This window comes from Adiantum capillus-veneris, chromosome 1 (assembly GCF_014529385.1).
Source record: "Adiantum capillus-veneris isolate H3 chromosome 1, ASM1452938v2, whole genome shotgun sequence".
Lineage (NCBI taxonomy): Eukaryota > Viridiplantae > Streptophyta > Polypodiopsida > Polypodiales > Pteridaceae > Adiantum > Adiantum capillus-veneris.
The window spans coordinates 3015885-3042101 of NC_140931.1; the positions used below are offsets into that span (position 1 = coordinate 3015885).

At 47.6% G+C, this 26217-nt stretch overlaps 1 protein-coding gene across 5 annotated transcripts in view; it reads left to right on the top strand.

Moving 5' to 3' along the window:
• The window catches only part of EMB2423 (telomere length regulation TEL2 family protein), a 79335-nt gene that overhangs the window by 11183 nt on the left and 41935 nt on the right, over positions 1–26217 (top strand). For 3 of the 5 annotated variants that reach the window (XM_086513703.1, XM_086513700.1, XM_086513696.1), the window contains exons 2-7: positions 15658–15689; positions 15769–15892; positions 16030–16216; positions 16294–16476; positions 16735–16880; positions 17167–17422. In XM_086513703.1, coding sequence (XP_086369829.1) covers positions 15658–15689; positions 15769–15892; positions 16030–16216; positions 16294–16476; positions 16735–16880; positions 17167–17422 — 928 coding nt within the window. The remainder of the gene's footprint in view (positions 1–15657; positions 15690–15768; positions 15893–16029; positions 16217–16293; positions 16477–16734; positions 16881–17166; positions 17423–26217) is intronic. The other 2 variants (XM_086513712.1, XM_086513709.1) reach the window with 2 other exon arrangements.

Here is a 26217-nt window from a genome sequence, read left to right on the forward strand (position 1 = left end):
GCAATGCTGAAAAACGCTGGTCCTTTGTCACGTGACACGTCACACATCCAACCCTATGTGTCCGTGGACAAGCTACAACACGACAAGGGTTCAGTCAGTCCAGTCAGTCTAGATTTAGAAGTGATCTGACACTTTTTGAGTCTATTCGTAGACCGTGCATGCCCAGTCACTTACTGTAGATGCATATCCTCTGGTTGCACACATTATGATCATAAGCATTCCCATCAGAATCCATTAGAATCCTTGAGGGGAATTTTCCAGTGCATTTAGCCTATTTTACCTATTTTTGACATTTTTCACTTATTATTTTTAAGTGACTTTTGTTGAAAAGTAGATAGGGCAAATTGAGTAAGTTTGTATATAAGCAAACCTAGGCTAGCACTAAATGGCAGAAGAGGCAACAGGAGCCAAGCTTAGCAGGCAACTTCTCAAGCAAGACCTTGGCGGTTCTCCCCTCCAAGCAAGACTCAACACCTAGCGTTTTGCATCATCAAGCATCATCACCCTAGATCAGCATCAGCCTGGCGTTTTCCATCGGGAGGATTATCGCCCCACCTACCCCAGCATCTAGTGTTTTGAAGACCTGCAGCCCTAGCGTTTTTGGAGACTTTGGCGATTGCAGTTTTCAGCAGGTACAACCTCAGCCATGCAGCGTTTTTCAGCCATGAAGCACCTGCAGATTCAGCCCTTAAAAGAGTAGCAGATTCAGCCCAAAGATCATCAGTTTTCAGCCCTACAGTAGATGTAGATTTTCAGCCCTAAAGACCCATAAAATCAGCGTTTTCCTTGGCGTTTTCGGCAACAACAGATTTCAGCCCATAGCGTTTTTGGACAGAAGATAAAAGATTGCAGATTTCAGCCCTTAGGTCGGTGTCGCCATCCCCGTCCATATCGCCGACATAGCCTAGACTTGTATCAGTCACATGCATTCACTTTGTACTAGATTGTGCAATCATAAGTAGACCACTCTCGCTGACGAGTGGGGCCTTTGGAGGAGGGTTTTACGTCTTTGGTGTAGTATCTCTCTTCTCTCTCTATCTCTCAGTCTCATACACTTGCACGCACAATGTCCACTCACTTTGTTTGTAATTATTGCACTCTCTCATTAAGAACGGAAGGCTCTCCCTGCCATAAGAACAAAAGGAACCTTGAGCACAGTTCGGAGCACTCATCTTGAGCAAAGCGCAAACATTCATTCCGCTGTACCTTACATTGGTATCAGAGCTTTGACAGTGTTCTGTATCACTCAAGGAAAGAACCACAAGAATCACAAGAATTTTTTTTGCTTGTTGCGGTCGCACGAACCCAAGTTCGCTTAGGCGTGTCAATTCCTAATTGTGTTTTTGAAGAGTGACACGAATCCCAAGAAAGAAGGGCTTGTCCAGCCTGCCCTTGTGTCTCTTTTCACTCATTGAGAGCGGACCGTGCACTTAGCGGCCGGCCAATCGACGTGAGGTGGTAAAAAGCATCCTTGGTGTGAGCGCAAGGCCCCCAAGGGGTGCGCCCGCGGAAAAGAGTAGAACTCGGGTGAAGAGAAGATACTTCTCAAACACGGTTTGCAATCGAAAGAAAACCTCAAGAACCTCAAGAACCTCAAGACCCTCAAGAACCAAAGTTCCTCGTGAACTTAAGAACCAAAGATCATAGTGCATGGTCGTCACCCGAAGTGGAATAGATACTTCGCATACAGGTGATGAGAATGAGAGAGGCGACAAAGAATTTTCCCCACCAAGAGATTTTTCCGACCCTCCCCTTCGCCATCTAAGCCACAAAGTGTACCAAATCCTATGGAGGCAATGGTCAAGACGATGATGGACATTATGGCCAAACAAGAAGAGACTCGCATTGCATTCCAACGCGACGAACAAAAAGAAAGAAAAGCATAAAGAAAGGAGGAAGCTTCAGCAAGACGCGCGGTCTGGGAGGCCGAGCGTGAGGCTCAAAGAGAACTACGCTCTCAAGAATTGGTTCGACAAGTACTTGCCTCGAAGTCCGAACCAACCAAAGATCGTGGGAGTTTCTTAAGTGGCGCAAGCCACGATACGGATTCCAACAACCCCAGTCACAGAGAAGTTGACTTTCATTAAGTATGATGATAAGATGGATGCTACGGTTATTCATTCTTGGTTGCATCAATTTAATGCTTATTTTGCGACAACTAAGAAGATGGGGAATAGCAAGGTTTTGACGGCAGCTATGTACCTTGCTGGTGATGCCATCAATTGGTACCACGCATGGCAAGAGGCACAATTAGCCGCGCACCTAGAGGAAGCCGACGAACTCACGCCCCTTTCCTTCAATTGGGCTGATTTCCAAGACAAGCTCAAGGCGCGGTTTATGCCACCTCAGTACCTCGCACGATTGAAGGATGATTGGCGCGCTCTCAAGCAAAATGGTATGCCGGTTATGTCTTTTTCAGACATTCCTCATCATCGAGGTCTAGGTCCGGCTCGATCTCAGCCACAGATGAAGTACCTGGTGTTGGTGGATGTGCATCTCCACCTGCCTGAGAAGCCTCTTGCTCCATCTCCCACTGTGTAAAAGGATCTGTCTGTTTGTCTGTACTCTTGCAAAGCATTTCCAAATTTGCGTTGACGAAGACAAGATCATTAGCCTTCTCCACTCCAAGCCGATTCCTAATTTTGGAAGCAATGTGGCTAAAGGTACTCCACAATTGCTCCAAGCATGAGGTACTAACTGACTGACTGAGAATACGGATCGCCAATCTTTGAAGCTCAGGGCCATCATAGCCATAGTCCTCCCACCAAAGCACTGAACCTATCTTCCTGCGATCAATCTGAGCATCTGGACTGCCAAATGACCCCCGCATCTCTCTGTACTGTCTCAGCTGATCTCTGACAATGCGTCGCCCATCTTTGTCTAGAACCATCTTGTTTAAGATCTCTGTAAATTGGTTCATGACTTCGCTATCTCTCTCTTGCCTTGCACCTTGGAACTCTGGATCCACCATGTACGCTGCCCCGTGTAAAGGAGAGACATATGAATTCCACCTCGAGCTGCAAAGTGCATGGATCTCCTCATATCGCTCTGCGTTCGGCTCAAGCTGTGCAAGCTGCTCAATCATGCGGTCCATTGCCTCATAAATCTTGCCAATGCAAGGATCCATGCCATCCAGAACTCGAAGCAAATGAACCACCGGTTTTACTTGTGCGTCTAGACTCTTGAGCTCCTTCCAGAACTCAAGATCCTCTGTCTTATCCTTGCACAAAATCCCTGCAACTGTCTTTGCATAGGAGGAGGTGGTGAACTCATCACTGATGAAGACCTGTCGAACCGCATTTTGACATTCAGATAGCCTGCGCACAAGAAGAAAGTTGAATGCGAAGCGGGTATCTGAATACTTTAGAAGCACTTTGCCGCCCGACCTCTTGAGGTACTCACTCCGAACCAAGTTGTGATTGTTGATGAAAGTAACCATCTTCACTGCATCAGTAATGACTGGAGCAATCCAGTCTAGCTTGTCGATGTCTTTTAGAAGGTTGTTCAAGCAGTGTGCCATGCAAAAGCACACTGTCACATGCGGATAGTGGCCCTCTATGATAGCTACTGCTGCCCTGTTTGATGCCTCCCCATCTGTGACAAAGGCCACCACGTGTTGCTCACCGATGGTTTCTATGGCCGCTGTCCACTCTGCAGAGAGGACATCGGTGGACTTGCCACTCTCAGTGGCATCATGAGAGTGCACAAAGTACATCTCTCCACTCGAGTATGCGACGAGACCATGGATAGATCTCTTCTTTGTATCGCTCCACCCGTCGGCAATGAGGGAAACGCCATGTTTTGCCCAAAGACGCTGAATGTTGAGGGTTGCTTGCTCCACGATAGCCTTCTCTCGATCGAGCAAAGTGGTTCGGAGAGCCTCTGAAGATGGCGGCACATAGCTGGTGCCATACTCTCCTATTCGTTGCACCATGACTTTCCAATACTCAAACCTATTTCGATTAAACATAGAAGAGGTTAGTATCAAAAAGGTGGAAACGACGATAGCGGAAGAAATGAGAGAGAAGATTGATAAATCATAAAACAATGAACATACCTCGCTGCGACAAATGGGATATGGCCGTGATAGAAGAATCGGGCCACGGCTGCATCCACCTCTTCCTTCTTCTTTGGGTCCCAAGAGGTGGCAAGGGTCTTTTGGCGACGAGTTGGACCTTGTGAAGATGCACCAGCACCTACATTGGGTAGAGAGGAAGAAGGGAAAATGAGGGTCTTTGGATCAATACCTTTGCGTGCGGGCTTGGCTTTATGGTTGAATTGCCGATCCTTTTCCTCGAGCTCCTTCCTCTTCTCGATGGTTACGTTGGCACAAAATCTCACCTCATGTCCCGGCACTCGAAGAAAGTGGCCCTCACTTTGTCATTCCCCCCTTTCCGCGTGTAAGAGCATAGCTTGCATGCCCATGCACGAGAACCTCCCGCCGCCGACAAGGTGCCCTCCGAGGTCACTTCATCCCACCACGACCATTCCTTCGCCTTTTGAGTGTTGCCCGCATGAACGGAGGGGGTTGTACGAGAAGAAGAGGCCATGGATGATGGATTATCCGTGAAAGAGAGAGCTTGATCTTGAACTTTGAGAGAGAGAGAGGGCTTGAGAGAGAGAGGCTTGCCGCTTGATTCCGTGAGAGCTTGAAAGAGAGCTTGAGCCTTGAGGGTTAGAACTTAGAAGTTAGCCCAAGAGAGAGAGAGGTTGAGAGCTTGAGCCTTGAGGCATGCCGCGGCGCCACACTATGGCTTGAGAGTTGAGAGCAAGCTAGGGAGAATGAGCTTGGCTTGAGAGTTGAGAGCAAGGCTCAAGCAAGGGAGAATGGGCCTTGAGGCTTGATGAGTGTGTGAAGAATGGGGGAGGAGGGGGGCATTATATATGTTTTTGACTGCTGAAAATGGCCGTTGGCTGCCTAACAGTCATTTTTTTTCAATTTCAAAAACTGCCGTTTATGGCCGTTGGGGCCGTTCCGTCCCATTCCAGCCCATTTCGGTCGTCCCGTTCCGGTGACAGTTTCCAGCCGGAACGCCGTTCCGTTCCGACGCGTTCCAGAAAATCCCAGCTGGCCAGAACGCCGAAACGGCGTTCCAAGGCCCGAAATGTCCGTTCCCTGGTAACTCTGCTTTTTCTAATCGTGTTTTGCAGTTAGGTACTCAATTACGCAAGTCGGATGATGAACGCAAAGAGGCATTCCTTTATGGATTGGACGAGTATATCAAGTACGATGTTGAGATGCTTGATCCAATCGATCTCAACAAGGTGGTAGCGATTGCTCTCGCACAGGAGATGAAGCACAACAAGGGAAAGCCTAAAGAGAACAAGACTTCCACAAGTACATCGCAGACTTCTCAGAACCCTCAGAACGGTAAGAATGGTAAGAACGGTAACTCTTCTAACCAATCTTCCAGCAGTCTCTCAGAAAAGAATTCTTCCAATGAACCTAAGGGTAAGGCTAACACAATTGCTAAACCTAAGCTTACTCCGGATGAAAAGGTAGCACAAGGAATTGTAGGAGGATACATCACATCGGAAGAGCAAAGGACTTATTCTAAGGAAGGTCGTTGTTTTCATTGTCACATTAAGGGTCACATAAAAAGAACATGTCCTAAGCTTGAATCGAATGAATTTAAAAAATCCACAGAACCCACTTCCTCTGTCAATGCAATTACTGATAACACGAGTGTGTCCCAAGTTTCTCTTGACCCTCTCATTGATGATTCTCTCATTAAATGTTATGGTCATATGTCGGGGCAGCGTTTAGCCAAAAGCAAATGGACGAGTTCACTAGAGGACACAGGCACAGGCAAGCTTGACAAGGATGGCAGTACCAGTACTCAGTTAGCTGCCTTGGTACCCACGAGGTCCGACAACTCGTGTTATAAATGTGACATGACGCTTTGTTTGGCTCGAGAGTTTGAAGCCAAAGGCAAAAACAAGAATTCACAGGTGGACAAAGACAAAGGCAAGCTAGACAGAGATAACGATAATAAAGATTTGACAGAGGAGATTGGCATGGCACATGTGGCGGCGGCCACAGTGGCCTCGACGTCAGATTTCTAGTCAAAGGGCAGTTGCTGCCACTAGCTTCGGCCAGAGAGAGGTTTGTGAGTGGCAGAGAGGGGCAAACAGTGCTCCCTATAATTAATTTGGACCCTTGTGTTGGAGTTCAAGTTATCGGTGTTTGGACTCGTAGGTCGGAGTTCAAGGCACATGCATTTGGCAGGGAACCAATCACATGTATCTAAAACACTATGGATGAGTGCACCAATCCATTGTTGTTGGTCAGATTATGGACAAGATGTATTCCACGGTTCATTATCTAGGAGTATTATATTTCGGGCGTGATGTGTTCACGGTTCACGAATGGAGATTCTTGGGCATAGTGTGGTCTACAGTTCAAAGTTTCTACAAAGGCAACCAATGCTCAAGATGGCATTCTCAGGTACAAAGTTGAGGGTAGCAAATCCGAGGTGTATCTAGCATTACCGGTGTTGTGGGGGTGTCCATGGTAGCTTTTTCATCGACTTGGTCTCACTATTGATATCCACTATGAGCTGCAAAGAGGGTGTTAAATTTTTGGCATCTCAAGTGAACTGCCCAATGTGATCCCATTATTTAATTTGGCTTTTAGGTATTTATTTTACTTATTTGTCAAAGTCTGGGTAGGGCAATTTACTCAGGTTGCTATATAAGCAACACCTTGTCTCCATTGTATACACATTCAGTTATTCATTGCCAAGGTTGATTGGTTCAGGAAACTCTCTCTCTCTCTCTCTCTCTCTCTCTCTCTCTCTCTACGCTTCAGCATCATCGACTTTGACAGGCATTGCACGCGGTGAGTTCCCGTGCCCATTTAGTGGGCAGTACGCGTTAGGAGATTAACACCAAGGAGAGCCATCGCAATAGATTCGAGATCTATTGGTTGCCCGATACGGAGAGGAGGTTTGCTCGCGGTTGCAAACAAGTTCATCACCCGATTCACCCTTTCCCACTGCACCTTTGACATGGTATCAGAGCCACGACGTGCTCTTGAATCGGATTGGTGATTTGTGCGAGTTTTTGGTGCTGAATTTCCGCGACGAAAAGAGACAGTTTGTTGTTTTTTCCGTGTTTTTCACTCAGTTGGGGCTGATTTTGGCTGTAGTGGATAGACTTGTAGATTTTCTCACTTCTACGTCACAAGCCCCAAGTTCTCCAACCATAGTTACAGGGGACGGGGGGGACGGGCCCTAGGGCCGGGGGACGGTTGTAACCGGGCCGAGGATGGAAGGGGACGCCTTGGGACAGCCGGATCTTTGGCCGGACGGGCGGATCGCAGGGGGACGGACGGGGACGGCCGGATCGGATGGGGTCGACAGCAGTCAGGCGGGCTAAAAGTAGCCGTTTATGACCGTTTTAAACGGCTCTTTGCAGCCCAACTGCCACGTTTTGGGGGGCCTTGGCCCTTGAGAGGCTATAAAAGGCTCCCTTGGGCCTCTTAATACTGATAGTCTCATTCCAATTGGCAATTTCCCTCAAGCTCAAGCTTTCCTCTCTACTCAATGCTCATTGCTCAAGCCTCATAGCCTCATTGAGTCATTGCTCAAGGCTCAAGCATGACCATTGACTACTCTACACTCTAGTATCTACCCTTGAAAGTTGAGTCTCCACTCTCAAGTCTCTCCCTCTTCTACCCACTTTGAAGTTTGAAGCTCTCCTCTCCCTCTGCTACCCACTTTGAAGCTCTCCAAAACTCTCTCTTCACACAAGCTCTCCTCTAACTCCTCTAACTTCTAAGCTCTACTCTCTCGAGTCTCCACCATCATGTCATCTCAAGCCAACTCCACTTCTCAAGCCGGTTCTTCTCGAAGGAGGCCCGCCGTGCAAACGTGGTCGTGGTGGGATGAAGTCGACTTTAGCACGCGTGGCAAAGGTGGCGGTGCAAGACCATGGACATGCAAGCTATGCCCATACAAGAGAACGGGTGGTTCAAACAAAGTGCGAGCCCATCTTCTTCATGAACCCGGTCACGAGGTGAAGTTTTGCCCTCATGTAGCTCCCGAGAAGAGGTTGGATCTTCTTGAGAAGCTCACGGTGTATGAGGTTGCGGAAGCGGCCAAGAGGGGCCGTTTTGTTGCCGTTGATCCCTCTGCCACAGCGACACCGCGAGAGCAAAGGGAAGCCAACCTTGACGACATCTCTTGAAGCTTCAAGATCCATGCATCTACACCGTCCTCTTCCGTTCCGCATCGCCAAAGCACTCTCAACGAAAATTGGAATCCTAAATTGAAGGAAGAGGTGGATAGGTCGGTTGCCCGATTCTTCTTCCACGACCACATTGCCTTCCATGCTTCGCGGTGAGTTTCCCTTGGCATATGCTCATTGCAATCTTCCATTTTGTATTCATAATGGGTTATAACTTCTCGACTCTCGACTCTCCATACTAACACAACATGCTCTATTTTGTGTGGATAGGTCTCCATACTTTCGAACCATGGTTACGAAAATAGGGGAATATGGCTCCTCTTATGTGCCACCTTCATTGGAAAGGCTTCGCACCACCCTCCTTGATAAAGAGAAGCTTGCCGTGGAGCAAGCGGCCCAAGCAACCAAGGATTTGTGGGAGACCAATGGCGTCTCTCTCCTTGTAGATGGATGGAGCGACACCCACAAGCGGTCCATCCACGGGGTGGTGGCCTACTCTCGGGGGGAGATGTACTTTGTGGAGTCACATGATGCATCCGATAGTGGCAAGGCTTGTTACGGAGTGGACAAGCACCATAGAGATCACCGGCCCGGAGAATGACCTTTGTATGGTTGCAGATGGAGAGGCGTCAAATAGGGCAGCCGGAGCTATCATTGAGGGCATGTATCCCAGCATCCATGTCACATTTTGCATGGCGCATTGCCTCAATAACCTCCTCAAGGACATAGGGAACTTGTCATGGATTTCACCCACCATTGGTGACGCCTCTCGAATTGTCTCCTTTGTGCTCAACCATCAAAAAGTGCGCGAGGAATTCTCAAAGAGGAGCCACTTGTCCTTGCTCAAATATTCAGAGACAAGATTTGCATTCAATTGGCTTATGCTAGGCCGCTTGTTTACATGTGGCGGAGCCTTAAGGGGCCTCTTTCTCAGTGATGAGTTCCAGGCCATGCCGGAGTCTACATCAGCAGTAGGATTGACATGCCGAGAATGGGCCGACGACGCCGCTTGGTGGGAGGAGGTGAAGACTCTTGACGCCATGGTCAAGCCTATTCTACATCTACTTCGAGTGGTGGATGGCTTGCAACCATGCATTGGCAAAGTCTACGAAGCCATGGATCGGATGATAGAGGCACTTGAGAAGCTTGTGCCTGACCCTGTTCAGTATGCGGAGATTCATGGCTTGTGTGAGTTGAGGTGGAATGGATACTACTCTCCACTTCATGCGGCAGCTTATGTGCTCGACCCTGAGTTTCAGGGAAGGCGTCAAGAGACCGACAAGGAGGTGAGCAAAGGATGGCGGCTTACATTGGAGCGCCTTGAGCCTAGCAATGACATTAGGCGCAAGATTAGAGACAAGCTACTCAACTACAGGCAAAAGAAGGGCTCCTAAGGATGTGTAGATGCACAGCTTGATCGCAACAAGATTGGATCGGTTTTGTGGTGGGAGGACTATGGAGGAGATGGCCCACATTTGCAGCGCTTGGCTGTTCGTGTCCTTAGCCAAGCATGTACCACTAGTTGCTTGGAGCAACTATGGAGTGTGTACAGCCACATTGCCTCTAAGAAGAGGAATCGCTTGGGGTTCAGAGGGCCAATGATTTGGTGTTTGTGAGCGCTAACTTGCGTATGCTTGCCAAGAGCGTCACACACAAGGCAGATCCTTTCACTGAGTGGGAGATGGCACAAGAGAATCCATCTATGGCCGATACTCTTTTGGAGGAGCTAGAGGAGGACTTCAAGCCTCTATGCGAGCCTCCCGAGCCCTCATACGTCGCTGACGACCTCGACTACGACGACGATATGGAGATTTAGCAGGCGAGCACTTCTTGAGTTTGATGATCATTGATCACTCGACTCTCGAGTCTAGACTCTTGAGTCTACTACTCTACCTACTACATAGCCCTTTGTACTTTTTGTTATCCTTGAGGCCTCAGGCTTGTCCTAAGTCCTTTAGGCTTTTTGACTCTTGAGCCCTTGTGGCATGCACTTCTGATTTTGTATTCATCGATCATCGATGTTTTATTAGCACATTTCAGCCTATATGACTCGTGTTCTTTGGTCCATTTAGTGTAAATTTATGGTCAAAGTGATGCTCTATGTGTGTGGCATGTGTGTAGGTCAAAAAATGCCAAAAAAACTCTTTTTTTTTTGCCGTTCCGACCCCCGTCCCCGTTTCCTGACTTTTGCCGTCCCGTCCCCGTTCCCGTTCCCGTTCCCGACCCCGTTCCCGACCCCGACCCGCCGTCCCATGTAACTATGTCTCCAACACCATGGAGAGGAGTGATGATTCCGACATGAATTTAGTCCGTGATGAAGAAGTACATGGGGATGCTACTGGCGGTGGTGGTGAACCACCCACCAACGAGGAGTGGGGAGATTGGTCCAATTCTACTCCAGCGTAGCTGATCAACGGGAGTTTACCTCCAAAGCATTCATTCAGTTGTATGCGGACCATGGAATTAAGCAAGAGCTTGTGAATACCAGACCGCCTTCAGAGAATGGAGTTGTGGAGTGGAAGAATAGGACAATGGTTGAGATGGCGCGGACTAAAAGTCTTTATGGGCAGAGGCAGTTGCGGCGGCAGTTCATACCATATACCGATCTCCGACCTCTTTGGTTCCAGGGAAGACCATGTTCGAGGCCTACTTTGGGAGAAATCCTGTTGTCTCTCATTTTGGGATATTTGGGAGCGATGCATATGTCCATGTACTGAAAGAGCGGAGGGGGAAGTTTGAACCCAAGTCAAGGAGAATGTTTTCTGTCGGCTACAATACTCTTTCCAAAGGATATCGACTTTAGGATTGAGCCAAGAAGGATGTTGTACTCAACAGTGATTTCTTCTTCAACGAGTTTCTTCCTTCAGCAGGGGCTTCCGCTCTTATGTCTTCCACGACGGACCAGATTTTCCGATACTTGGAGAACCAGATTATGATTTACCTCTTGAGGTTGATGAACCCTCTTTTCCTATTCCTCTCCCTTAGGCTACGGAGGAGGATGCACACGTTGCAGATGATGCAGATGACAGTGGTCTCACCATAGTGCAAAGATAGAGCCAGATGTATGAGTAGCTCCTCCCTGGGCAGCAAGTCAGACAAGTTACCTAGTGGTGATGGGAGACCTTGCAAGATGTAGCGACTTCAGATTTTCTACCAGATTGGCATGATGCTAGTACAACATGACGCTCTCAGTGACTTTGGTTTGCTGAGGTAGATGGGGCTTTATTACAGGTGAAGTATGCTTTGATGTCGATAGTGATCAAGGAGAGAGATCGTCTGACAGTTGAGGAGGCGCTTTCACAACCAAAGTGGAAGTTGGCCATGCAAACTTGATTCCAGCAAGAAGAATAACCCTTGAACGCTGGTTCCGTGGCCTGCCAAGGAGAATGTGATTGGTGTCAAATGGGTCTACAGGACCAAGTACAAATCTGATGGTTCTTTGGACAGGCACAAGGCATGACTCGTTGCTAGGGGTTTCTCTTAGAGAGAGGGTGTGGACTATGACGAGACCTTTGCATCGACTGCGAGGATGTCAACCATTCGTGCAGCTTTTGCCCTTGCTACCTTTTTTGGATGGCTGGTTTTTCAGACCGATGTAGTTTTGGCTTTTCTTCACTACGACTTAGAGGAGGAGGTGTATGTAGAGCAACCTCCAGGGTTAGAGGATCCAGATTTCGGAGGCATGGTTTGTAGGTTGCTGAAGGCTCTCTATGGCCTGAAGCAAGCCCCCTGAGCGTGGTACCATATCATCTATGTGAACGATCTTGTGATCATAGGTAGCCATGTTGAGCACATCAGTAGTTTTATGGAGACCTTGGCTAAGGAGTTTGTGATGACAGATCTTGGCTTGTTTCATTACTTTCTTGGATTGGAGATATGGCAGACTGAGGGGGGCATCTTTCTCTCTCAAGAGCACTATGCCGAAGATTTGTTGGAAGCATTTGGTATGACTGAGTGCAAACCTATCTCAATCCTTATGGATCCCAATCAGAAATTGTCATAGTATGACCCCTCAGATGTAGCAAATGGTACAAAGTATCGTAAACTGGTCGGTTCTCTTATTTGGGCTCTCAACACCCAATGGGACTTCTCAGTTCTTTCATGCAGCGACTTGTCAAGTCACATTTGGAGTAGGCTCTTCGGACTTTGCGGTATTTAAAGGCGACCAAGTTGTAAGCATTGAGTATGCGTATGGAGGTACTGACTCAACGATCATTCTACAAGGATGGAGTGATTCAGATTGGGGTGGAGATCTAGATGGACGACGGGTGACTACAGGTTACACCTTTTCTTTTGGCTCAGGAGCAGTTTCATGGAGCAGCAAGAAACAGGAGACAATTGCCTTCCATAGAGGCAGAGTATAGGGTTGTTTGCAGTGCTACATGTGAGTCAATGTTGTTATGGAGGCTACTTTCAGAGGTGGGATTTCCCAACAAATGACCACGATGTACTCTGACAACAAGAGTTGTATAGCCATTGCGAGGAACTTGGTATTTCATGCCTTTACCAAGCATATAGAGATACAATACCATTTTGTTTGTGAGAAGACAAAGGATGGCTCATTTCGATTGGAGTATATTTCGACATTAGATAACCTTGCTGATATCTTCACCAAACCTCTTCCACAGGCGACATTATCCTCTCTTGCTAGCTCCCTTGGACTTGTTTCCCGCCCAAGAGCTATGAGGGGGTGTTAGAGTTCAGATTCCTATCCAATGGTGGCTCCAATATCTCCGAGGAGCAGATTAGGGAATGAGGGTTGTTTTGTGGTTGTGCTCGGTTGTATCCGAGGTAGACGTACCTTTTCTCGGTGATGCACTACAGTGTTGCCCACCCGGCAGGTTGGCATGAGATGGGACCCCCATTCCTAGGGTTCCCCGGTGTCAGAGTCTTGAGTTTTGTGCACTGCAACTACTAAATATGTGTCCCAGGTCACTTTTAGTGAGTTACATATTTATTAGCATTTTTAGTTCACATATTTATTAGCATTTTTAGGCCATTTATCAGGTTTCTAACTAGGTAGGGAAATTCTGGCTTTTGTACTTCTGGCATGTTGTTCAATGCAGTGCTCAATCGTTTGGGCACTCTCTCTCTCTAGCGTTTTCCTCTTGCTAGTGTTTTCGGTGTCCACAGCCTCTCTCGCTCCCCAAAGTTTTTTTCGCCATGTAGGGAGATACAACATGTTGTTATGGGGAGATGACATCATGGTTTCAGGCGCATGGGTTCAGCATAGACAAATTGCCCCCCTTCCAGTACTCACTGGATGCACCCTCTCTGACTCTTACACAGTCCGAGATCACCAGGCTCATCCGCCAAGACCTGATTGAGCTAGACACCAGGAGGACATGGATACAGCGAGCACAGGATCTGGGCACGAAGATGGCTCTCTACAAAGAGCATCTTCTCCAGCTTACGGAGGACGGTTTTGTGACGAGGCCCAGTGGACACACACTCGTCTCATGGGATACGGTGTGCTATTGGCCAGATACGCACATCTTCACACCAGCTGTGGATCGAGATTGGGAGATACAACGGAGTAACAGCAGAGGCCAGAACATGCCCCCTGTGTGACATGGAGCCTGAGGCAGAGTTGCACTACACATGCCACTTCCCCATCTACTAAGAGATACGAGGCCGCTTCCACTGCTTGTTTAGAGAGGGCTTTGAATCACTTTCCAAAGTCTTCTTGTATGAGGATCAGAGATGCTTGGGTTTGTTTCTGCTCGAGCTGCGCAGACACAGAGAGAGCTTGATGAGAGGAGAGGCCAGCCAGTCTTAGAGACACATCACAAACTTCTTTAGAGCAGACACTGGACACCCGGAGGAGCTACTACCACAGCAGAGCTTGTCGCCTCACACCAGAGGCACACTGATCGACCGAGCGACTAAGCTGGGGAAATCTAGATGCCCATGATTGCAGAGGACGACACAGCATCAACGGAGGCCACATCAGAGGATTCGGATCACTTTGGCCCGACATGCACGACGCCTGGTCAGACTGCGGACCATGGAGGAGATTGATGAGATCCGCTAGCAACCGATGCTGGATCTCTTGTGACTTGTGATTTAGCTATCCTAGCTAGCTAGTTAGTTCACACCTACCAGTTTAGGATTCCATAGTATTTTTATTTTGTCATTTTGTCATTTTGTTACGCGGACTTTGTATCAGATCCATCACATTGTAACGCTCTGGTCTCATAGGTCACTTTGGTCTTTTGAAGACGTTAATATAACATTTCATTTCATTTCATCTCTCTCTCTCTCTCTCTCTCTCTCTCTCTCTCTCTCTCTTTGGCGTTTTCTCCTAAGATCCCTCTTCCTCTCTCTAGCGCTCCCTCTCCCCGCCATGTAGACACCCTACACGTGCGGTGTTTGCTTGCAGGTGGTTGCCGTGCCCGTACAATGGCGGTTTGTGCTAGGAGCTTGTGTACAAGGAGATCTATCTTGATAGATCCGAGATCCGTTTGCTGCCCGGCCCCGAGAGGAGGTTTACTCGCGGTTGCAAAGGAGATCATCACCCGATTCACCCTTTTCCTCTGCACCTTTGACAAATTGAGCCGTGCATTGAGGTATAGCATCTGCTTATATTTTATTTACACAATCTAAAGCAAATATCACATCCGTAAGGATGTGGTGGCCCTTGAGAGGGTTGGTTGGGACTTCAATGAAGAGGCCTACCAGTGTAGGTGAAATCCCGTTCAGATGGGTGCAATAAAAAAGGTTCTATGTGTCAGAATCCCTCGACAACACTTTGGGCTGATGCATAAAAGGAAGCACTTTGAAACAAGTTACTGCGATGAATTCTCCTGTACAAGCCCCAGGAAGCATGTTGTATGTTGTAGGATCTCTAAGGAGTCCTTTGCCTTCTTGCTCTAGTACCAGGAAGGTATGAGATGAGGAGAGCAGATGTAGGAGACAAACATTTGAGAGAGAGATAGAGACAAAGAGAGAATAACTGAAGAGCATTAACTGAATAACTCAAGAGGATGCTCATACAAATGGATGAATGATAATGGGAGAGCAGGGGTACTAGTAAAGGTGACCTAGAGGTGTGCAAAATGGGAGCGCCCTGACTTAGGACCTGATTTGCAAGAGAGTGCACCTAGCTAAGAAATGTGCCACCTCATCTAAAAATAGGGCGACTGGACCAAAAAAGGGTCAACTGACTATTAAAAGATTTAGGACAATAGTAACGGACCAGAATGGACTAGATTGCATATGCAAAGCCAATCTGGCGTTACAAACATGACATGCAATTTAGAATGTCACATCTAGTGAGATGATGTCTCCAACACTCACCTTGACTTGCTATCTAGTGCAAAAGCTCAACTAACTGTGCAATGTTGTCATTCAAGTTCAGTTTCAGTACAGAATAATCGGAAGGCAAATTGTAATGTAATTTGTGCAATTTTTTAAGTTGTAATTGTCATCTTTGTGTGCAATTGACATGTGGGATTTTTGCAACAGACAGTGGTGCTCTTGCGATGGATGTTGCTGAGGTATGCTGCATTTTGCTGACAGTTATTTGGTTTCATGGTTTCCTCACAAATTTATGGCATTATGTACCTTTATTGCTAGCAAGCTTCCAAATGTCACGAGAAAGCATTAGAAGTCTCTTCAAATGGAGATTGGAGGAGAGTCTTAAAATCTGTATTTTATCAGGGATCATTATTTCCGGTTCTGGCAAATATTTTGCTGTTCAGTGAGTGTTGGAACTATCTAATTCGTTGAAATTTGGTGCATTCTAGGGACACTGCTTCAACTCCAAAAACTTGTTAAGGACTCGGGAGCATATTGTCATTTGGTGATTGTTGCACTTATTTTGCTGGTTTTATGTAGGTGTAGCACCAGATTGGCTCGCTTGTTTTTCATCTGCAGAGCAGGCTCATCTGTTTGATGCATTCTTCATGTTAGCACCGGCTACTTTGATGATAAAAGAGTTGGTTAGTGCATTGGCACCCGCATATGATAAGGTCAAATGCGATTTTCCTGTTGAAACAACCCTCAGCAGCAAAGCTATTGAGAGGTATTTCTTTTGATCTTTGGTGTTAAAGCGTTGAACTTTCAAGCATACGTCTGTATCACTTAGTAAGTTTTTTGCAGACTTTTGGTGATTCACCTGTTTGAAAATGATGGAATTAAAAAAATAGCCATGGAGTTTGCTAAGAAAAGTAAGAGTGAAGGCTTGGTTTCTCGAACAGATCAGTCAGTTAAGGTAGTAGCTCAAGTTGTTGCATCCGTACCAGATAAGGCTCGGCGGGAGGCACCTGCTTCTTTGCTGTTACCGTATCCATATGATACTTGTTCTAATCTGAAAGGAATTCTGTTATCTTTTGCACAAGCTATGCTAAAGTCTCATTGATTTTCATCATTAGTCTCCCTACCTCTGCCTACGGAAATATAGTTGATTTTGTTTTAAGAGTACTTGGAAGTGTGTAACTTTGCAGGATATGTATGAACAATTTTCACCACCCATCTTTGAAGACGATGTAATTTAGGCTTTATATGAGCAACAGCCTTTTATTCCTGAACAGAATACTGCAGACAGTTCCATCTTTTTGCCACGCGCAGTGCTTTGCAGGCTGCAGAAGAATATTGGCTGTCAAACCTGGGAAATTCAGATATCTTCAGAGGACCCCTTCGTTTCACTGCCGAGTTATGTGCAAGATTCTGCAGGCGTGGACATGCAGGTTTTCCTTGCTTAGACGATAACTTTTTGTCAATGGAAATAAGATGCTTCTTCCATTAAGATGCTTCGTAGTTCTTAATTTTCAAGATTGTTTTTTGGTTGAATACAAGTAGCATGCAAGGACTGTAATTACTTTCTTACCTCATCATCCAATTTGCGTGGAAACTATTCATTGGTTTTTTCATTGCATTATCTGTTCTCCTGTGCTCAGCACCTTTCATTATCCACTTTCACACAGCTCACTACTTGTTATTTTTAATGCTTGCTAACAGACTGCATGTTTGCAGATGTTGTTGCATCACAGATTCTGTTCAAACTCGGCAATAATTTGGAACAATGTGACCTTGGTAACACAAGAGGAAGTTCAGAAGAATTTGGCTTTTGGACGGTTATCATGGACTCTATGGGGGACATTTACGCTCTGGAGAGACTTGTGAGGGAATTGTTGCTGGAAATGTCAAAGAAACAGATCAAGGATAGTGATGCTTATTGCATCTTATGTCTTTTGTTTTCGAAACTTATTGAGTGTCGCAACAACATAAGGTAAGGCTTTTGAAGTAGATTGACCAGTTAAGGTGTGTGATAATGGGCCTTTATGAAGTTGAATTGTTTAAATCTCCTCATTATTCTGTGGAAAGTATTGATCACTGTTGGCTTTCTAATTTGCACTCATCAGGGATGAAATATAAATATCCAATGTTCCATCTTTGCATTTTTGGGTGAATATTATGTTACCTTTACATACATGTCAAGCCGCAATCTAGAGAAGTTTATGCATCGAGGTTATTAATGTGCATTTAGGCTGCAAACGAATGTAAGTTTTGGATTGACCCTTGTCCATGAGAGTTCTTTGACCACACTCAGTGATAATTTTGCAATTGGATTGGTGTTCATCTTCAAAAATATGCACCTGCCAAATAATATTGCCTTCATAATTTGCACAACAGTGCCTCCCTGTAGATCTGTGCTGTGGTAAATTGAGTGTCTTGGTCATCTCATGGTTTGTAATCCCCCCGCACACCCCCCCCACCTCTCTCTCTCTCTCTCTCTCTCTCTCTCTCTCTCTCTCTCTCTCTCTCAACCATCTTCTTCTTGCTCCCCAACTACAAAACCATCCTCCTCTTTGAATGAGGGAACCGCACCCACCCTTACATACTTGAGCCCATCCGCTTGAGTGCCATCCACACTATTGCCTCCATCTGGATCACCTCTTTTTCTCTACGGTACGAGACAGGGTGTTGGGGCACTAAGGAGGAGCCTCATCAACTATGCACTGTATGCCTCCAACAAGTTCGCGAGTCTGAGTATCACAGCCTACTTGAGTGCTCAGCTTTTGATCAATTTAGAGGTTGCTTTCCCCACATTTTCAGCCATGAGATCTCCCATTCCTCCCCCAGCCATGATGTGGACTCTTAATTGCAACACTCATTTTCACATTCTTAAGCAATGAGAGTCACTGATCAGCTCCACACACACACACACACCACATGATATGTTTCTTTTGGTCCTGTAGGTCATATTTGATCTTAGGGGATGATAATGGAATCTATCTATCTATCTATCTCTATATATTTGTGCAAAAAAAAAAGGGTTTGTACCTTGTTGATATTGGAAATATTACGAAAGGCAGACTCTGCCAATTACAATACAACATGAAGCCACATTACAAGATACAACCAATGGTTTTGAAACCTTCTTCATCGAAGCTGAAATTTGCAGCATCATGGGTGAAACTCTGGTGCCTTCTTTGACAACTCTAAAAGACAGGAGAGGGATCGCTTTTATAGGCATGAGCAGCCCCTAATAATAGAGGGCACCCTACCTTTTCTTGAATCTGGTGCAGACGGGACTGCACAAGAGGGGAGTCACTCCGCTCCTTTGTCTCAGGTTACCCAAATGGAATAAAGTCACTGATTTTCCTTTGGATTTCAGGGATACTGATGGGCTGATAGTATTCTGCTGTATGACTTTATGAAAGAAGTACTTCGAACTGGGAATTCCCGAAATGAATTTGATTACGTATGCTCTCTCATGTGACTAGTGTCTGAGTGCATGTTTGAAAGACGAAATGATTGCATCATTTCGGTCTTGTGATTTCAGAGAGATGAGATGGACTTGATAACAATAAGAATTAATCAATCGAGACATCTGTGGAGATCTAGGATAGATCTAGATGTGATTGCTAAACACGTTGCCGATACATCATGATCTAATATCTCGATGAACGTTGTGATGTGAATGTGATTTGAATGTTCAGTGACTGTAGGCTTTGTGAAAGTGCTAGATTTGTGTTGTCTCGTGCATCAGTGGTTAGAGTCAGTGTCTACTGAACTGGTTTTTGGCTTATGTTTGATTTTGCAAGCCTGATTTTGCAAGCGTAATCGAGGGCGATTACAATTCTTTCAAGAGGGGGTATGTCACAAAATGATGACGTGGCATGCCCACTCGGACGATACCCAATGGAAGATGACAAAATTAAAAGTTTTAAGTTGTTCCAACTTATGGGGACCCGTTCAAAGGTGCCTTGGGGGACACAAAGACTTTTAAATGGCTGTGTAATGGGCTGCTGACATGGCAGGCAATATGGACGCCCGTGCTTTACGGTGCAGATCGCGTTGGGCTGAGCTGCAACTTTTGGGAGGCCAACTTCTTTTGAGACTTGAATGGCTTGGGAGCACTGAGCAGGGAGGACCCTTGGACATTGTACATTGCTCAAGAATTAATATAAAAATAAATATTGAAAGGGGCGCGAGACTTTGGGGCCAATACCTCTGGGCAAGGAACTACGCCGGGGCCGTGTCATCTCTTTGTAATTGTGATAAGTTCTGTTAAGTGATTTTTAAAGTATTTTCTCGTTTGTCGTGCCAGATTCCCGACTTGGGGTGTCCAAGTCTGTTACATCTTTAGGGGCTCCCATTTGAGAATCTCTCGTGTCAAGTAGAGGCCGCAGAAAAGTATCCCAAAATCTAGTACAACAGGGAGTGGGAGAAACTATATCAGAGAGATGAGGGTGCCCTACTTTTTCTCTCCCAGAATAGTGTGTTAGTGTGTTTGCTGGGGTGCCTAGAGAGAGGAGAGGAAAAGTGTCTAAAGTGAAAGTCTGCCAAAGATAGAAAGAAAGAGGAATGGCCTGTAGAGAGCGACACAGGGCTGATTTTTAGTTGCTCTCATCTGAGAATGTCTCCTATCAAGTGGTAGAAACGTATCTCAAGATCTTTGATTGAGAGCATCTAGTACAACAGGGAGTGGCTTACTGATTTGTTCCACCCTACACAGATGACAATTCATTAGGATGTTTCAGGCTGAGCACTATAGGGATTCACGCTTGCTAGAGCAAAGGAGATTAGAGCACTTTGATGATAGATTGCCCCTGGTTACAACATATCTGAGTGATCTAGGATGTTAAGAGTCAAAGGAGATTAGAGCACTTTGATGATAGATTGCCCCTGGTTACAACTTACTGACCACCACATCAACATATCTGAGTGATCTAGGATGTTAAGAGTCAGACATGAGAGACATCTCTATGAGAAATGGCAGCAAAGGGCTACTGATATTGTGAAGGTTACACACGTCTTGACAGAGGGCTCCCACATGTACACTATTCTACACATTCCATTACCATAGGATGGAGCTGACTAGGTTTGCATTTTTCATGATGAAGGACTTTTCCAGCCATATAGATACGCATTGAGCCCCATATAGGGAATAGAGAATTATGTAGCCCAATGTGACATAATAACGCGTTTTGCGGCTCTGAAACCCTGAAACCCTAAAACCCCAAAACATTTCACACCCTAAACCCGGACACCCATAAACCCCGAAACGCTTTGAGGAAATGGTCGAAATGTGTTGGAACAATTGAAAGCTTCGATTTTTTTGCAACAAGAGCCTTGTATTCAACTAGTTTTGAGCAATATTTAGTGAGATAATAATACAAAAATATTTATTGTTTTTAGACACGAACAAAAGAATAGATTTTGGTTTTTTCTCATAGAAGAAAATTGAGATTTGTTTTTTTCTACCTCAAGGTGTCAAAGGTACAAGGGAGAAGGTGAATTGGACGATGATCAAGCGTGCAACCTTGAGCAAACCTCCTCTTGAGTACAGGTAGCCACCAGATCTCAGATCTACCATGACAAATCTCCTCGTATTAGCTTTCGAACAATGGTAGCCACCGCACGGGCGTCAGACAACACAACTTTTGAACAATGACGTGTAGGGGAGGGGGGGGAGAGCTACTGGAGGAGAGAGATCGTAAATGAAAAACTCTTGAGAGAGAGAGAGAGAGAGAGAGAGAGAGAGAGAGAGAGAGAGAGAGAGAGAGAGAGAGAGAGAGAGAGAGAGAGAGAGAGAGAGAGAGAGAGAGAGAGAGAGAGAGAGAGAAAGAAATGAAATGCTATATTAATGTCTTCAGAAGGCCAAAATGACCGATGAGATCATAGTTACAACATGGTGGAATCTAGTACAATGTCTGGGTACAAAAGATAAAAAGTGATCTTTAGAGAAAGAAGCTCGCTGCCTGCTGTGTCGCCCGCCTTCCCCCCTCTTCGCGCTGTCCCCTGCGCAGCATCCCTCTCACCCGCTCCCTGCCCCCGCGGTCTCCCATCGCTGCTGTGCTGTCCCCTTCCCTCAGCCTGTCCCCTCATTCGCTGCCCTCCCCGCGCTGCCTCCCTCAAGGCCCCCCCCCCCCCCCCCCCACACACACACACTGCTAACCGCTGGTCCTCAGCCTGCCGCTTCTTAGCCCGCCTCCCGCCTGGCCAGCGAGTACCATTGCTGGTCTTCTCCCCTCCTCGCCCACCTCCATTGTGCGCCATACATTGCCCCCCCCCCCCCCCCCCCCTAGGGCCTCAAATCTGTTTCGCCTTGGCAGTGACATTTTAGTGACATTACCGTTGTAGCTCCTCAAAGGGTGGTCTTCACTCGGTCCATTCCATCACATCAATAGACACAGATGGAGGCTCATGCTTCGCCCCCGAGGGACTCTCAAGAAGCCCCCTCCCCCGACCCTGCAGACCCACCATCCGACTTGCTCTTTCACCGACAGAGCAAGCGAGCTTCGCAGCGAAGGTGGAGCGCCTCCAGGCGACCTCTGTCATTTGCAAGATCATCGGCACCCGCCCTAGCTGAGGAGAGGTGCATGATCTTCTCCAGGCCTGCCTTTTAGCAGAGGTAGGCAAGATCCTCGACGTTCAACTTCTCGGGCGTGGCTATTACCAAATAGAGTTTGAGTATCCCGAGATGGCGTCCAAGGTCATTGCGATGAGCCCTCTGGCCATCCGAGCAGTTCGAGCTCATTTTCGACAGTGGCGCCATGGTTTCGACCCAACTACCGAGGTGCTTGTTGAGGAGGCAGGCTTGCCCATCTCACTCTGCTCCCCCGGCATGAGGAGGGAGTACCTTTCGTTACTATAGAGGATAGGCTCGGAGATTGGGACTGTTCTGGAGACACCTCGCACGACAGACTCCGTAGTTGCCAAGGCAGCTGGCATTCCCATAGTACGTGTTCTGGTTCGGGACACCCACACCCTCCCGAAGGTCATTCCACTACCTCGGGTGAGTGGCGGTTGGTTCTGCCAAAGCATGGAGTATTCGGGCCTCCCGAATCAGTGTTTCATTTGTCGTTTGATGGGCCATCTTGCGAAGGCGTGTCCACGAAGGAGACCCCGATGTTCACCTCAGGCTCAACCCCAACCTCCAAGGGCTGGCCAGCAGCTGCAGGCGGAGTCACAGAGTACGCAGGCAGAGCCATCCTCTGAGCTTGAGGCTCACGCGGAGGAGGGTTGGCAACAGGTTCATGGTCGACATCGACAGGTGTCACCACGTTATCCTGGCTCTTAGAGTGGCCCCCAGGCTTGAGGCCAGCAATACTGAGTTCCCACAACAAGGAACCGTTTCGACCCTCTTCAACAGGAAGAGGTCCGAGTTCCACCCTCCACCTCAGCCTCACCTCCGACAGCCTCCCCCCCCCCCGAGTTCCCCAACCCCCTCTGCCTCCTTCCTCCTCCGCCCTACCTCGCCCTTCTTCCTCTGCCGCTCCCCGCCCCCCCACTCCTCCCGCTAGCCCCCCTGCTTCTACATCTCCTCCCGCTCCCTCCCCGCAGCCGACCTAGGGGACAGGACCATCCTTGGCTGCTAAGAGATCTCTTGGCAGCGCTTTTGCCACGAGTGGCTTGGTGAGAGAGGGACCACCTTTCTTGCGACCCCCCCCCCTTCTGGTTCAGACGTCTCCCTTTGCAGCAGTTCCTCGTGGACTAACGAGCTTCGATATTCGTCGTCGGTGGGACTTTTTTGCCTACTACTTCACACATTTTCTCGGCGATTCTTCACCAAACTTTGAGGCAGCCTGATTCAGAGTTCATGTATTGTTCCTTACAGCTAGAGGGATAGAGGCCCTGGACTCATCGGTAGGCTTCTCTTTTTCCGTATGTGGCAGGGACCAGTCTGAGTGGACTTTGGACTCAGTGTTGGAGTGGCTGTAGGCACAGGCCCTCGAGTTCTCTTACCGTATGGGATACCTAGGGGTTACAAACTTGGTTCAGACTCTGTGGCTGTTGGCCAAGTCTTCAGTGACAGTCCAAACTCGGCAGGATGTAGACACATTGTGGTACACTTTTTTGCTGACACGCAGAGCCGGCCATGCTATGTACACATACATGAGGACTCCTGGACAGAGGAGGTTGCCCTGCGCACGGCTCATTCTTCTTCGGCTTGGGCTAGACACTCTTTGCAGTCATGCCTATCTTGGGGACACTTGGATGCGGATTATTCCCCATCCAAGCCAGCCTCGAAGATAGCACGGTTAGCTGCTGTTGCTGCAGCATCAAGTCTCTCTCGCTCTCCATGAGGTTTGTCTCATGGAACGTGTAGGGATTAGGTGGGCCCCAGTTTCAGTGCCAGAGGGGCCGATTACGTTAGGAGCTTCAGCGATGCCCTATGGGAAGAGAGATTGATCTTCTTATGCTATAAGAGCATCATTTGTGTGAGAGCCGCATTACACGATGTGGCCAGCTTTTGCGTAGGCGTTATGAGACATTTTGGTCAGCTGCATTTGGACCTGGTGGTATCCAGGGAGGGGTATGTATGACTATTGCGGCCTCTTGGCAGCAGGCCATTGTGGATAGAGAGAGGCTGATCAGGAACTTTCTTTGGTCAGGGCACGACATTCAGATAGCCGGGGCCAAAGTAGCATGGAATGTCATCACTCTACCTTGTTCTCGGGGGGGTTGGGGATCATAGACCCTGCACAACAGAGTAGAGCCCTTCTTGGGAAGTTTGTTTCAGAGGATTGCTTCCAAGGGAGGAGCCCTAGAAGGATTTTTTTTTGCTTCAGCGGCTTCGAGCTTGAGTGCCTCAGGCAGGAGGCCCTTGGAGACCTTCCATCAGATGGATCTTTACAGAGATGCACAGAGTTGGTCTGAGCAGGAGACTGGAGGATTGTTTTGCTGTGACCCAGAGGCCTGGAGCAGCACCAGCCCACCCAGGGTGGTCTCGTACGGTCCTGTACGTTTTGTACACGTACGATGATATGCGGTACTAAATGAACTAAAAAAATTTATGATGTACGATGACGTTATGTATGTTCAAAATAAAAAAAACAAATAATACTTAAGCCTAAGGCTTAGGCCTTAAAGAAACTTGACATTTGTACAGATTACAATTATGAGAGCTTGAGAGGGAGAGACCCAAGGGAGAGAAGATGGAGAGCTTGTCACTTGAGACTCGAGAGCTTCAATGGGAGTTTGAGGGGGAGAGACCCAAGGGAGAGAAGATGGAGAGCTTGAGCCTTGTCACTTGAGAGCTTCAATGGGAGCACATGGATGATGAGAGCATTGAGAGGCTAGAGCTTGTAGCTTGTAAGTTGTGTTGAGAACAAGGTGGAGGAGTTGCTTAAATAGATTATAGGAAGAGGAAGAGCATGGGAGAGGGAGAGCATGGGGCATTATGCATGTGAGAGGGAGAGCATGGCAATGGGCATTGGTACATGCCACATGGTTGCAAACATGCTCCAAAACTGCTCCCTAAATGCCCACTAACGTTCACTGTCATCGTTCAAAACTGCGGCCAACGGTCATAAAAGGCTACATATTTCGACCAAACGGAACGTACTAAACGTATTGAACAGAACGGGTCCGACCGAACGGTACTAGACGTCCCTTACGTCGAACGAAAACTATCCTGAGCCCACCTGCATGGAGGAGCGCTTGAGATAGCCCCTAGTTTGGAACCCCATGGTTAGCACTCAGAGAGGCCACTTGGTCGGTAGTAGGCCTCATGTTTCTTGGGGTCCCATGGCAGAGGGTCCAACATGCACTCTAGGTAACTCGCTTCAATTCTCTGGTTTGCCAGAGGAGTTATAGAGCATCCAATTGTTGCAGGGCATGAGGGGGGTGCAGAGCATGTGTAAGGACATCACAAAGGCAGTACCCGTCGAGTGGCTTGCACCTCTAAAGGCAGGAGCTCCCAGATGAATGGGGGCCTTCACGCCTTCACTCGACTGGAGGGTCCATCGTAGTTCGAGCTTGCTTAGAGACTGTACCCTCCATGTTCTTTGAGATACAAGGCGAGGGTCGACTACACAGAGTCTCAATAAAGGCTCCAGAGGTTGCAGAGTGTTGTTTTCAGAGGATCCGTGTAGTGGGTATCTGCGGGTGGACTTGTGTCATCGATCCTGACCCAACAACTCTTGAGACAGACCATTGGAGGCTTGGGCTTGGGAGAGCTGTCCACTGGCACGAGTGCAGTGGGATCTTGGAGAGTGGTTTTGGAGGGACCCTTTCTCCTGAGCCGACCATCCAGGGATCCCTTTCTTTTAGTACACTGTTCGACTAGGATGTCACATATTGACAGCACAGAGAGAGGCTTGTCCTGCTGCTGCACCTCACTGGCAGGAGGAGGGTCTCACAGCTCAGTTCTTATCAGCTTTTTGGGCGAGGCTGTGGGAGCCAGACAGCCGTAGCGATTCACGTTGTTCGAGTGGCTAGTTGCACATAGAGCTACAGCATTGGGGAGCTGGCTAGTACATAGCGGCCTTTCGGCAGCATGCACAGCTTGTGACCATCCTTTGGAGAGTCAGTGTCACTGTTTGTGGGATTGCCCTATGGCTAAGCAGGTTTGGCTTCGGGTCCTTCGGCTGATGCCAGCTCTTTCCACAACATGACAATACACACTTGGGGCAGCTGCTTGGTCCACTCTCACGGGCCCTACACTACAGTTTGAGCTATCCTCCACCAGCAGGATGATAGTGATACAGGGGGGTCGACCTACACTCCAGCCTGCTACAGAGCTTACCCCACAAGAGTGGTGCAGTGAGAGAGAGGTATGTTGGGAGCTCG